The sequence below is a fragment of the Artibeus jamaicensis genome, unplaced genomic scaffold, assembly GCF_021234435.1.
Source record: "Artibeus jamaicensis isolate MK-2021 breed Jamaican fruit bat unplaced genomic scaffold, CSHL_Jam_final contig_354, whole genome shotgun sequence".
Lineage (NCBI taxonomy): Eukaryota > Metazoa > Chordata > Mammalia > Chiroptera > Phyllostomidae > Artibeus > Artibeus jamaicensis.
The window spans coordinates 27,268,133-27,280,965 of record NW_026521803.1 but is presented as its reverse complement, the minus strand read 5'-3'; the positions used below and the strand labels follow the sequence as shown (position 1 = coordinate 27,280,965).

The following is a 12,833-nucleotide window of genomic DNA, read 5'->3' as shown; positions in this document are numbered from 1 at the left end:
GGTTGTCCAGAAAACACAAAGAGGAGGAGAGTCACCAGACAAGCTCTATTTCTCGGTCACCTATGTACATGTCACCACTTTCAAAAATCTACAGTTAATGGGGATGAGAACTAACAGCTGATTGCCGAATAAAGTTATAAAAGTGCCAAAAATAAAAATGAGAATGTCTCTCTGAACAGCAATCTCACATCTATCTTATGGACTTACACATGCACAAAATAGGTAAGTGTCATCGCTTGTAAGCATTGTTTTTATTCATGGACAGGTTGGAAATAATTGAATGGCCATCAGAAAGTTTAAATAAAGTTATGTAACATTTAATTAAAGAGAAATGAAATAGAGCTATCTGGCCTTACAAGGAGATATCCCCAACATTTGTAAATTAGAAGGTCACAGGTAATATATACATGGAGTTTTTCAGAGTGTGATGTTTGTACATGGGTAGAAAAATCCTGAAAGGATGCGCTGTTAATAATAGTTAACTCTAGGGCAAGGAATGTTAACTTTTTATTATGTGTGCTTCTATTGCTTGTAGACGCATTTAAAAATAGTATAACTTAAAACTACTACAAAAATAAAACTATTAGGGAAATTTTGAAGAAAAAAATAAATGCAATACCCAATAGTCAACATTGTGACTATCATGAATAATCCAGTATCTTTTAAATAAAATATTTCTGATATTCATCTTGGCCTTGGTGTATGAGTATAGGACATTGCTAACATGAAGAGACTAAGCCTGGCTTCCTATCTTAAAAGTTCATTTATTTTTTTTGTTTTTAAAATACATTTTATTGATTATGTTATTACAGTTGTCCCATTCCCCCCCTCCTTTATTCCCTCTCCCTGCACTGCCCCTCCCAACCACCTCCCTTCAGTTCATGTCCATGAGTTGTACATATAAGTTCTTTGGCTTCTACATTTCCTATACTACTCTTAACCTTCCCCTGTCTATTTTCTACATGCCATTTATGCTTCTTATTCCCTGTAATTTTTCCACATTCTTTCCCCTTCCCTTCCCCACTGATAACCATCCATGTGATCTCCATTTCTGTGATTCTGTTCCTGTTCTACTTGTTTGCTTAGTTCATTTTTGTTTTTTTCTAAGGTTCAGTTGTTGGTAGTTGTGAGTTTGTTGTCATTTTTACTGTTCATATTTTTAATTTTCCTTTTCTTAGATAAGTCCCTTTAACATTTCATATAATAAGGTCTTGGAGATGATGAACTTCTTGAACTTGACCTTATCTGAGAGGGCTTTATTTGCCCTTCCATTCTAAATAAAACCTTTGCTGGATAGGGCAGTCTTGGTTGTAGGTCCTTGCCTTTCATGACTTGAAATACTTTTTTCCAGCCCCTTCTTTCCTGCAAGGTTTCTTTTGAGAAATCAGTGGACAGCCTTGTGGGTACTCCTTTATAGGTAAGTCTTTCCTTTTTTTTTTTTTTTTTGCTGCTTTTGAGATTCTCTCCTTATCTTCAATCTTGGGTAATGTAATTATGATGTGTCTTGCTGTGTTCCTCCTTGGGTCCAACTTTTTTGGGACTCTCTGGGTTTCCTGGACTTCCTGGAAGTCTATTTCCTTCACCAGACTGGGGAAGTTTTCCTTCATTATTTGTTCAAATAAGTTTTTTTTTCAAATAAGTTTTCAATGTCTTGCTCTTCCTCTTCTTCTTCTGGCACCCCTATGATTTGGATGTGAATTCTTCTTTCTTCATTCCGTTCAGGTTGAATATTTATTTCTTCCTTCTGGTCTGAACTGTTGATTTCAGTCCCAGTTTCCTTCCCATCACTGTTGGTTCCCTGTACATTTTCCTTTATTTCACTTTTCATACCCTTCACTTTTCCCTCTATTTTGCAACCATACTCAACCAATTTTGTGAGCATCCCGATTACCAGTGTTTTAAACTCTGCATCTGATGGGTTGGCTATCTCTTCATTGTTTAGTTGTATTTTTTTCTGGAGTTTTGATCTGTTCTTTCATTTGGGCTATATTTCTTTGTCTCAGCATACCTGTTCTGTAGTAAGGGCTGAAGCCTTAGGTGTTTACCAGGCAGGGAAACACATGTGGCTACTGTATGGCCCCGTATGTTGGGGAGGGGTCTTAGAGGGAACAGTGCCACTTGCTCTACTCTCTGCCAGATTTCAGTCACTTCCCCCACTTCCCACAAGCAAAGTGGACCCTTCTGGTGCTGATTCCCAGGTGGGTGGGTTTGTGTATGTTCTAGGGCTCTGTGGGTCTGTCCAACAAACTCTCTCATGAGCCTAGGAGTTTCTCCCACTGCCCCCTCAAACCCCACAGGTGTTTTCAGTCAGAGGCTTTATTCCCCACACTGGAACCCTGGGTTGTGGGGTCTGTCTTGCTCCCCAGTTGTTCCTCCTGGTTTATCTGCACATGAGTGTTGAACTGCCTGGTCTGGCCCCTGCTGCCTACTCACCTAGGTCCTCCAGCCACTGCCTTGATGTGAGTTCTCTCTGCTCTCCACCCAGCTGCCTGTCTCCACCCCTCCTACGAGTCTTGTTGAATGTTTCTTTAACTCCTTGGTTGTTGGACTTCACTACAATGCAAGTTTCTAGCAGTTTTGGTTGTTTTTTTTTTAAATTTATTGTTGTCCTTCTTTTGATTGTGGGAGGAGGCAGTGTATCTACCTATGCCTCCATCTTGGCTGGAAGTCCTTAAAAGTCTATTTATACTGTACAACTGCATTGGTTCAAATCCCAGCTCCACTATTTACTAGCTGTGTGATTTTAAACCAATAATTTAACCTCTCTGAGTCTCAGTCCCTGCCTATAAAATTATTGACTTTGTAGCGTTGTTATGAGAATTACATGAGTTATGTGAAAAGTACTCAGAACAATCTTTAGTTGATAGTAAGAGCTCAGAAAATGGTTATTACTACCAGCCAGGAATCAATAGTGGCAAAGCCCTCAGTTCTAATTAGGCCAGTCATTAACATTGCTTGCTACCAAAGTGATTTTTCAAAATATTTTACTTATTTATTTTTAGAGAGAAGGAATGGATGGAGATAAAATATTGATGTGCGAAAGAAACATCAATCTATTGCCTCCTTCTTCTTGCACACCCACAACTGAGGACCTGGCCTGCAACCCAGGCTTGTGTCCTGACCTGGAATTGAACCAGCAACCTTCAGTTTGCAGGCCGGTGATCAGTTTCCTGAGCCACACCAGCTAGGGGTCAAAGTAATTTTTTTTAAAAGAGTGACTGCAGAACGCATTTACTTATAGCAAAGACACTTGCCATTATTTTGTTTTTTTATAATTAATCTTCTAAATTATTTAAAAATCTTCAGTGTATGCAAGTCATACACATTTTAGTTTTTCCTTTTCAGATGTGGCTATTTTATTTTTATTTTTAAAGTTTTTAAATTATATTTTATGGATTATACTATCACAGTTGTACTAATTTTCCCTCCTTTGCCCCCCTCTGCCCAGCACCCCGCACTTCCTCAGGCAATCCCCACACCATTGTCTATGTCCCTGGGTCATGCATATAATTCTTTGGCTACTCCATTTCCTATACTGTACTTTATATCCCCATGGCTATTCTGTAACTACCTATTTGTAATTCTTTCTTTTCAGATTTAAAACATTTTTTAATTTTTGCTTTTTTTAATTGTTTAACTACAGTTGTCTCCGTTTTCCCACCACCACTTCTCCCTGCCGCACCTACCCCCACCTCCTACCCTCGATCCTACCTCCTTGTTGTCTTTGTCCATGGGTCCTTTATACATGTTCCTTGACGGCACTTCCCCTCCTTTCCCCCTTTACATTCCTCCCCCATCCCTTCTAGTTACTGTCAGTTGGTTCTTTATTTCAATGTCTCTGGGCCATATTTTATATTTTAGTTTTTTTTAAGTTTCAAGTTATCTTCATAAATCTTAACATTCTACTTAAAAATCTAATTAATACATTTAAATAACCACTTTCAAGGTGTAACTTTAAGATTTGGTAAACTCAAATTACATAAACCAAACTTTGTTGAATGAATGGTTCCATTTATGACCTAAATTCCTTCAAAACTTCAGTATGAAATATATTTTGATTTCTTCTATTGCCTGAACTGACCAATAAGCATAACTTCTTACACTATTCTACTAAGGTCTAACACATTTAGTTTATAAATGTAACATTGCCTCCTTCACCCCATAGGCAGTGATATATTTTTGCATTTCATGTGTACATTTTGTCCGCTTCTAAAATAAGCTGTAAAGTGTGGGGAGTGAAGGTAGGGCCAGTTCAGTTCTGTTAAGTAGTGACTGGCACTTAGAGTACATTAAAGGCCAAGAAGAATCTGAATTAGGAAGGAAAGGCCAGAGAGAGTTTTCTAGACTGGAAGAAACACCAGCAAAAATTGTGGACAGTAATGGTGATAAAAAAGATTTTGTTATTATTGGCCAAGTCTTGCCCATGATAATTTTATATACACTTTATACACCTCCCCTCCACCCCAGGATATACAAGGTACATTTATATTCTTAGTATTCTTACATTCTTGATAACTTTTTTGTTGTTGAAGATTTGGGATCAAAATACATGCAATTGTAATTTACATGTTTAATTAGCTCTTCGACAAGATACTATCCAGATTGCACATCTGAAATCCTTTCTATTTCTCATACCGTATTCCTGGATTTTTCATTCTAGGTGGAGTATACTACTAGTGGCTACAAACTGTTTTAAATTTTTTTCCTCCTTTATGCTCCACCAACTATCTTACTCCACCATCAGACAAAACAACTCACATTCATTCATTTGATTCATCAAATATTAACTGAGCATGTACTATGTGCTGGCCAGTGTTCTAGCAGCACTTGGGATGCCTCAAGGAACAAAAACAAAGAACACTGCCCTTGAGGATTTTATTTTATATCCTAGCCTAGATGACAGACACAAATATGTAAGCAAATTATTTTAACAACAAAACAAAAATTAAAATGTCAAAAGGCATTTGACATTTAGTATTTAGTATTTTAAGAGTTACTAAGGGCTTTGGAAGGGCTTTTTTTTTTTTGGGAAAAAAAATGTAGACCCGGGAAAGGGAAATGGTGCCAAGTTTTCCACATCTGGATTTTTTAAATGAAGATGTGTAAAATTTATACTAAAAATATCTTTATGGGTCTTACTGATTTTTTTCTGCCTTCTTCAGGAAAGATTTCTCTTCCCTGCCTGGGAATTTGTACTGTAATGAAAATAACTACTATTTCTGACATGCCTGTCATTACCAAGCACCTTTCATGATTATCCCATCTAATCTTCATTACACCCGAAAAGACAAGCCCTCCTTTTCTTGAGCACAAACTAGAGATTTAGGCTAGCCTGATCTGTTTCACAACAAGATTGACAATTATTTCTCCTTGGACTCTTTTAAGCCAATGTGGTTGAGATGTGCTTGTGATGCCATCTGTCAGTCCCGTGATTCCCCTCTCCTGCCCCGCCTAATACCACAGCCTGGAAGTTTAGAGTACCAGGACACGGGGGTGGGGCCTGGACAGAAGGAGGTGGGGCCACTGTCCTGGGAGGGGGAGAGGACTCAGGAGTGGTTTGTCCTATGCTGCAGACCGTAGAGGCTCCGAGTTGCCGCCCCTTCTCTGGGAGTGGTGGAGATTTGATCATGTGACAATCGGGGGCTGCACGGGGTAGGTTGAAGGAAGCAGCAGGGGTTTGACAAAAACAAATAGCGCCGCCGACGCCGCCGTAGGGTCTATGGCTGAGGCTGTGAGACCCACTCGCCGTCCCAAGGCCAAGGCCAGCCGGACTAAAGCCAAGGTGAGGATACCTCTCCTCCTGCCCCCCTACTCTCAGAGGCCCAGGCCGGTGCTATCTCCCTTCCCTTCTCGTGGGCCTCTCCCACCATAGGTAGGTAGGGCATCTACCTATCCACTAAGCCCTGCGCATGCCCTGCCCCTACCTCCCCTTATTTGATTCCACCACCAGTCCACTCCGTCCGGCTCCTGTCTTCCTCCTCCACGTTCCCCTGCCAGACTTTGTCAGGAGCCCATTTTTCCTTCTTTCTCAAACCTCGTTGGGTTTTCCCTTCTTGACTTTCCTTATCTGGGTCTGGATTCCTGCCCTGAAGCAGCTTTTCCCGCCCTAGCCTTATCTGTGACTGTCTTCTTTTCTCTTTTGTAACCTGGGAACATTTTCAGTCCCTCTCGCATATAGAGGGAGGGAGCCTGTCCTCCATTTGGAGAATGTATCCTTTAACAGAGCTTCATGGATAGCGGCAGCCAGAAAGTAGACTGTAGTGGTGGGCCTGTTCACTTTTAAAATTAAAGATGATGATGTCGGTGTTCTTTATTTCTCATTATCCTGTTGTTTAAGATGAGGGCATGAATGTCCAGAAGTTGAACCGGGATGAGACTCAAACATTAGGGATTTGAATATTCTGGGTTTCGTGGGTTAGACTGATTTATGATATTGGTGTGTTTTTAGGTTGATTTGTTTTTAGGTGCAGACTGGGTTTCCATTTTGTTCCTATATTTTTTCTGAAATGACATTTATTATACAGTGAACAGATTAAATGCTACCCCTGGATGGCTGGACCTAGATAATTTTGGCTTCCCTGAAATGGAATTTATGTTAAATTATTAGCATGATATTGTAACTACAGGAAATTTTCATTTCTGCAAATGGGTGATGTGCCAGCGCAGGTGTGACTTAAAAATGAGAACAAAATCTGATTTTCTCTTTGGGAACAAGGCTTGAATAGGGGACTAGTGTTCAAAGGTACTATATTTAATAAGTTGTCAATGACTTAGGAGAATCCCTTTCATTATGATGCCTTTTGAAAAGTCTCTAGTGGAGTTGTGCATGTCACTGCTCCCAGGTCTGGGAATGTTACTCTTTGGAGAGAAAGCCCTTTTGCTACCTAATTTCAGAAACATTTTTGAGAGGAATACTTTTGCATTTAATTTGGCAAGAACTATCAAGAGGAGGAAGAGAACAGCAATCTGTCAGGTCCCTGAACCTAGAATACAGTAGTGTTTAACACGTACACATCAATCTGTAAAGAACAATCTTAAAAAAGAAAAAAAAAGAACAATCTTAATTATTTTAAATCTCTATTTAAAAAAATGAATGATGAAATTAAAGCCTAGAGAAGTTAAATGATAAGCTGAAAGGCATGTAGTTAGTAAGAAAAGCCAGAAATCTGAATTCTCAATCCACTTGTCAATAATTGTAATATATATTTATATATATCTTCTTATAGATGGAATGTTATAAAAACAGTTAAGAGGATTCTCAGTCCAGTTATCTTGTTGGGAGTCGTTTCTAAAATAAATTTAAATTTTAAAACTTTTACATCCATCATGAAAAACCAATTGCTCATTTTATAGGCAACTTTCCTACACAAGCATAGGTTGACTTATTATTTTTTTTGTCTGTTAGAATTAATGAAGAGGTGACCTGGCCACTGTGGTTCAGTTGGTTGGTCATTTTCCTGCAAACCAAAAGGTTGTCGTCGGTTGGATACCTGGTTGACGCACATGCCTGGGTTGTGGGTTCGGTCCCCGGTTGGGGTGCCTACAGAAGGCAACCAATTGACATTTCTCTCTTGCATCCATGTATCTCTCCTTCTCTTTCTTTCTTCCCCTCTCTCTAAAATCAAAAATTAAAAAATTTATGCAGAGGCCTTCATTCAAGAAGAATTTAATCAAACCAGAAATTTTTAAAAATATTTTTTTTAATCTTTAGAGAGAGGGGAAGGGAAGGAGAAAGAGAGGGAGAGAAACATCAATGTGTGGTTGCCTCTCTCATGGCCCCCACTGGGGACCCGGCCCACAACCCAGGCATATATGCCCTGACTTGGAATTGAACCAGTGACCTTTGATTTGTGGGTGGGCACCGTGAACCCTTTGGTTCACAGCCTGCGCTCAATCCACTGATTGGGCTCAATCCAGCCTACACCAGCCAGGGCTCAAACCAGAAATTCTTGACGTATACTTTTTCTCACCCACCAAAGATAATCAGCCATTAACTCTTACCAGTTGCATTTTTAAAATGTTTTCTCAATTCTGCCCATTTCTTCTATCCTAACACTACAACCATTCTCCGAGGAGGATTTTTTGCTAAACTGGCCTCTCCAAATTCATCCTTGCTGCCTACTCTCTAAACTAAAGCTGGGTTGATATTTTTAAAAACAAAATATTGATAACTGTGCTCAAAACCTTTCAAAGGTTTCCCATAGCCCAGAGGCTAGAGTCTATAAAGTCCTTAGCATGGACTCAGGTCCTCAACAATCTGGCTTTTTCTCCTCCACCTTAGGTCTGTTCCCACTGCTCCTCTCTCCTCCCAAATCGATCAGTACCACTCTGCATCTTTGTGTCCCTCATTCCACTGGTAGTTGCTTTGGCAACATCTCTCTTCTTTAAAACTGTGAACTCAGTGAGGGAGGGGCCTGTCGTGTTTGCCATGTTCCTGGTGCTTTTTCATAGCCTTTGTGGGCCCTTGATAATATTGGCTGGATGAAGGAATAAATGGCAGTATTGAAAAATATTTCCAAGCTTTGTCACTCAGAAGAATTTCCTCCTGTAATTTTCCTGAGTAGTATGAGAAAACAAATGAAAAAAAAAAGTCCACAGCAAGGCCCTCAAACTTGTCAGTCTAGAAGATTAACTCTTTTAGTGCTGGCTGTGGTTTGGCATTGATCATAAAGCCTACATCAATGAAACCTCGACCATCTGTGGTATAATTTGGTACCTATTTACAGAGCCATAAAGTAGTTCCAAGGCTCAGTTCAGGAAGTGAGTAGTGTCATGTGTTATTGTCTTTGCATAGTTTAAGCAGTGTCTGGATTTTACCCAGCTGCTGGTCTGCATTCTTCAGTGTTAATCATCTGGTGGTTGACCTCACATTGCTAGGTCGTGGTGATCATCTGATACCTAATAGTCCTAATAACATCTTCATTTAAAAATATCTTCTACTAAACATATTCCCCACCTCAGAGGACCCTGACTTTCTTGATCTTGCTAGATTTCTTGGTCTCTCTCTCCCATTTAGGTTGTAGGAGTTAAGTTGGGGAGTTGCTGTATACTATGTAGCTCCTTCTGTGCCTCCTAAGATTCAGTCATTTGTTGAAGAAACACTCATTAATCACCTCTTATGTCCCAGAGGCTGTTCTAGGCATTTGGAAAATAAGAGGGGGGAAAAGACGCACGAAGAACCTGGCCTTGATGGAGCTTACATTCTAGAGGGAGAAAACAAACAGTAAACCCTAAAATAAATAAAATATATCCTGTTAGAAGATGATAAGCGCTATAGAAACAAAAGAGGATAAGGAGTTGGGAAATACTGGTGGGGTATTAGGGTGGGTTGCAGTTTTAAATAGGTCGGCAAGGTAACCCTTGGTGAAGATAACATTTACATAAAGACATGAAGGAGATGAGGAGTTAGCTCTGTGGCTCTTGGGGGACAACATTCCAGGCAGAGAGGGAACAGCTGGGACAAACGCCTTAGGGCAGTGGCTTGTCTGTCCTAGGAACTGCTAGGAGGCAGTGCAGTTAGGGTGGGGTGAGTGAGGGAGAGTAGTTTGGGTGAAGCCAGAAAGGTAACGCAGGGCCAGGTCAGGGGCCATTGTAAGGACTTTGAGTGGAGTATGGAGTCACCTCAGGGTTTTGAGCAGAGGAGTGATGTGATTGGAGTTATGTTTTCAAGGATCACTGTGTGTGCTTTGTCGAAAATAGGCTGTAAGTGGGCAAGAGTAGAAGCAGAGAGAACATCTAAGAGACAGTTGTGTTAACCCAGGCAAGGAGAGGTGTTGGTGGCTTGGACCAGAGGTATAGGAGGAGCAAAGGTGATGAGAAGTGTTTGAAGTCTGGGGAGCTTCTTCCTTTATTTTTTTTTAGAGAACTCTAATAAGTTTATTTGAGCCATACTGATGGCATATGCCAGGGAACAAGATCTCATATGCTCTCTGTAGTCTGGGGAGTTTCTGAAGATAGAGCCAGTAACTGCTGGGGACCTGGATGTGGGCTGTTGGAGAAAACATTCAAGGATGACCCTGAGGAGGAGAAGGCTGTGGATGGAGCAGGTATTTTGCGGGGCAGGTCAGACGTTCATTTGTGGGTAGGCTAATTTTGTAATAAATGTCTGTTAGACGCTTGAGGGGAGCAGCGTTTGCCACCCTAGAATATGCCACTTTGAGATGCTGATTACTTTGGACTGGTTAATTTTAAGAAACGGTAGACGTGGGAAAAGCTCTGAAACCCAAGCAGAAGCTACACTTTGTAAAAGGACATTGATATTTGTAAGGGAAATCTCCATTTGTAAGGGTGTTTCCCTCACTGTATCTGGAAAAGGAGGATGTCAGAATCTCTAGAAAGTAGTAAATAATTTTGTGGAAGTTTTCTATGGAACAGTAAAAGCTGGGCCTTTGCCCTGCCTGGTAGGTGTGGCTCAGCCGGTTGGGCGTTGTCCTGGAAACCGACAGGTCACTGGATCAGTTCCTGATCAGGGCACGTGCCTGGGCTGCAGGCCAGGCCCCAAGTTGGGGGCGTGCAAGAGGCAACTGGTCAGTGTTTCTCTCTCTCTCCCTAAAATAGATAAATAAAATATATAAAATTGGACCTTTGTCCTTGTAAAGAAGCAGCTCATTATTATTTTTAAGGAAGTAGAAGAGTTGTAATTTTTTTCTTAACTACAATTCCAATAGAAAGAACTGTAATTAATGAATGGAAACTTCCCATTTTTTTAAAAAAAATTTTCAAAAAAACCCTTATTTTTGTTACAAAAGTGCTGATTCCTTTTTTTAAAGTACGTATTTATGTGTGTGCACACATACAGAGAAACAACCCCAAAAAGAAATGCTTTGGATTCCATCTCCTAAAGGTAGCTGTCTGTAACAGTTTGTGGTGTGCTCTTTAGATTTTTTCCAAGCATGCTGAAACACCTCAGGGCACATGAACTGTCATAAATAATTAAATGTTCTCCTGTGTTTGTTAACAACTCCTCCATTTCTGTATAATTTCTTGATTGTTTTTTTCTTTCAGAATTATATATTTTAAAATTGGTTTTTTACCTGTATGTAACTTATATGGAGATCAAAAATAAAGAAATACATATTTTTCTTAATCTCCTGCCCATTTTTAGTTCTAAGATACATGCCCTTTTTCTTAAATTAATTTGAAAGCATTAATTTTGGCACATGACTTGATATGCATGGTGTTCTGTTTGAATTTTATTTTGTGATGTACACTGGTTAGTATAAGTACAATATATTCTATGTCTGTATCTGTGTTTAACTTAAATAGGCAAGTAATTTAAGCTGTTTTTTAAATTTTGAAATGTAATTTCGTATTCTAAGTGTAATAGATTCAGATTTTGGCATGCAAGTTCAGTTTCCTCTTAATTCTTTGGATATTCCTTCTGTCTTCTGATGGGCCTATTAAATTTTTTTTCTAAATGTTGCAGATCACATGGTAAGTATAAATAACTGTTGGATAATTTAATAATTTCTTCACTTTAGGATTCCTGTACTGAGAACAGAGCTCAGCATGTAGTTGGTGCTCTAGAAACACTTCTTGAACACAGTGTGAAAAATCAAAGGCAGAGCACGTCCACGGAGGCATGAGATACCTACCTGGCCTTGAGACGATTGATGCCGGGCAGCGTCCGGGGCGGCCGAGGGAGGCCTCAGCCCGATCCAGGTCCTTGTCACGGAACAAGAAGGAATTCACAAGTGTGACAGAAAGATTTAGCAAAGCACAGTACATTTATTAATGCTATAGTATTACCAGCAAGTTTGGGTTTTGGTCTCCTGATACAAAAGAATTTAGACTAGGGACACTGTAGAAGCAAAGGCAGATTTTTTTGAGGCTCTGCGGAGGGCAAGAACACTGAGAGGGTCCCAGGTTTTGTGTCCCAAATGTGGGGCTTAGGGGGCTTTATGGCTTTGGGAGCACAAGTTGCTGGGGTTAACCAGTCAGCCAGCCAGTAGGTTAGGTTTTTCTTGTTCAGAGCACTGATGTCTGGTACATGTCAGAGAAGCAAGGCATTGTGTGACTGTGAAGCACTTACTAATGGATGCTGAAGCGACATTCTCAACCAGAGTTTGGCTTGGGGGGTTGTGACTTAGCTTTAGCTCTGAAAAGCAAACTTAAAAGAAGTCAGGGTGGTTCCTGGACCATTGCCTGTTGATAACTGCCGTGGTCCTGGCAGGGCTTAACCTGATGGGGCCACTTCGGGGAACATTTTATTTTACCTGTTTCAGTAGCTTGTACTTGAGAAGTGAGAGCTGGCAACCTGATGGGGTCTGGGTGGAAGGTTTTCATTAAACGTGGGCGGGGGAGTTGGATAGGGTGGTCCTCAGCTTCTGATGCTGGTGGGCTTGGCCTTGCCTCTCCTGTCCAGATAGCAATTTCTTTTTGGTCCTCCTAATTACAGGAAACTGGGGAGGGGGCACAGGTGGTCAGTGAAGGTCCCTTCTGTGATGTTCTAGCAAAGATGGAGAAGGGGAGGGGTGGAGCTTGAGGCCTTTGTTCCCGTTTTAATTTTCCTGCCTCAAAGATATTTGTGGTCTCTTTGGGGGTGGGCTGGGGACAGGACGTAAAAATAAATAATCCTGTGGTAGTACGTGACAAAGACCGCTGACAAGTACAGATTGCTGGAATTCAGGGTTGGTGTGGTTGTCGAAAATTTTGCCTTGGAACTGAATCATAACTAAGTTCACAGAGGCACTGAATGCCAGAGTTAAAGAGTCAGTCTTTTATCAGTGGGGAGCCATGACTTTTTACGTTGCTCAGAGCAGCGTTTTATGGAGACCAGTCTTGAAACGATGTTTGGGATGAATTGCTGGTGGGGTAAAGGCTGGATGGAGGCT

General features: G+C 40.6%; 1 protein-coding gene across 3 annotated transcripts in view; it reads left to right on the top strand.

Annotated features, from left to right (window-relative positions):
* Positions 1-5,651: 5,651 nt before the first annotated feature.
* Positions 5,652-12,833, top strand: part of EPG5 (ectopic P-granules 5 autophagy tethering factor) — a 92,653-nt gene continuing 85,471 nt past the window's right edge. For all 3 annotated transcript variants that reach the window (XM_037165058.2, XM_037165059.2, XM_037165057.2), the window contains exon 1: positions 5,652-5,782. In XM_037165058.2, the coding sequence (XP_037020953.2) occupies positions 5,720-5,782 (63 nt within the window). In that variant the 5' untranslated portion in view covers positions 5,652-5,719. The remainder of the gene's footprint in view (positions 5,783-12,833) is intronic.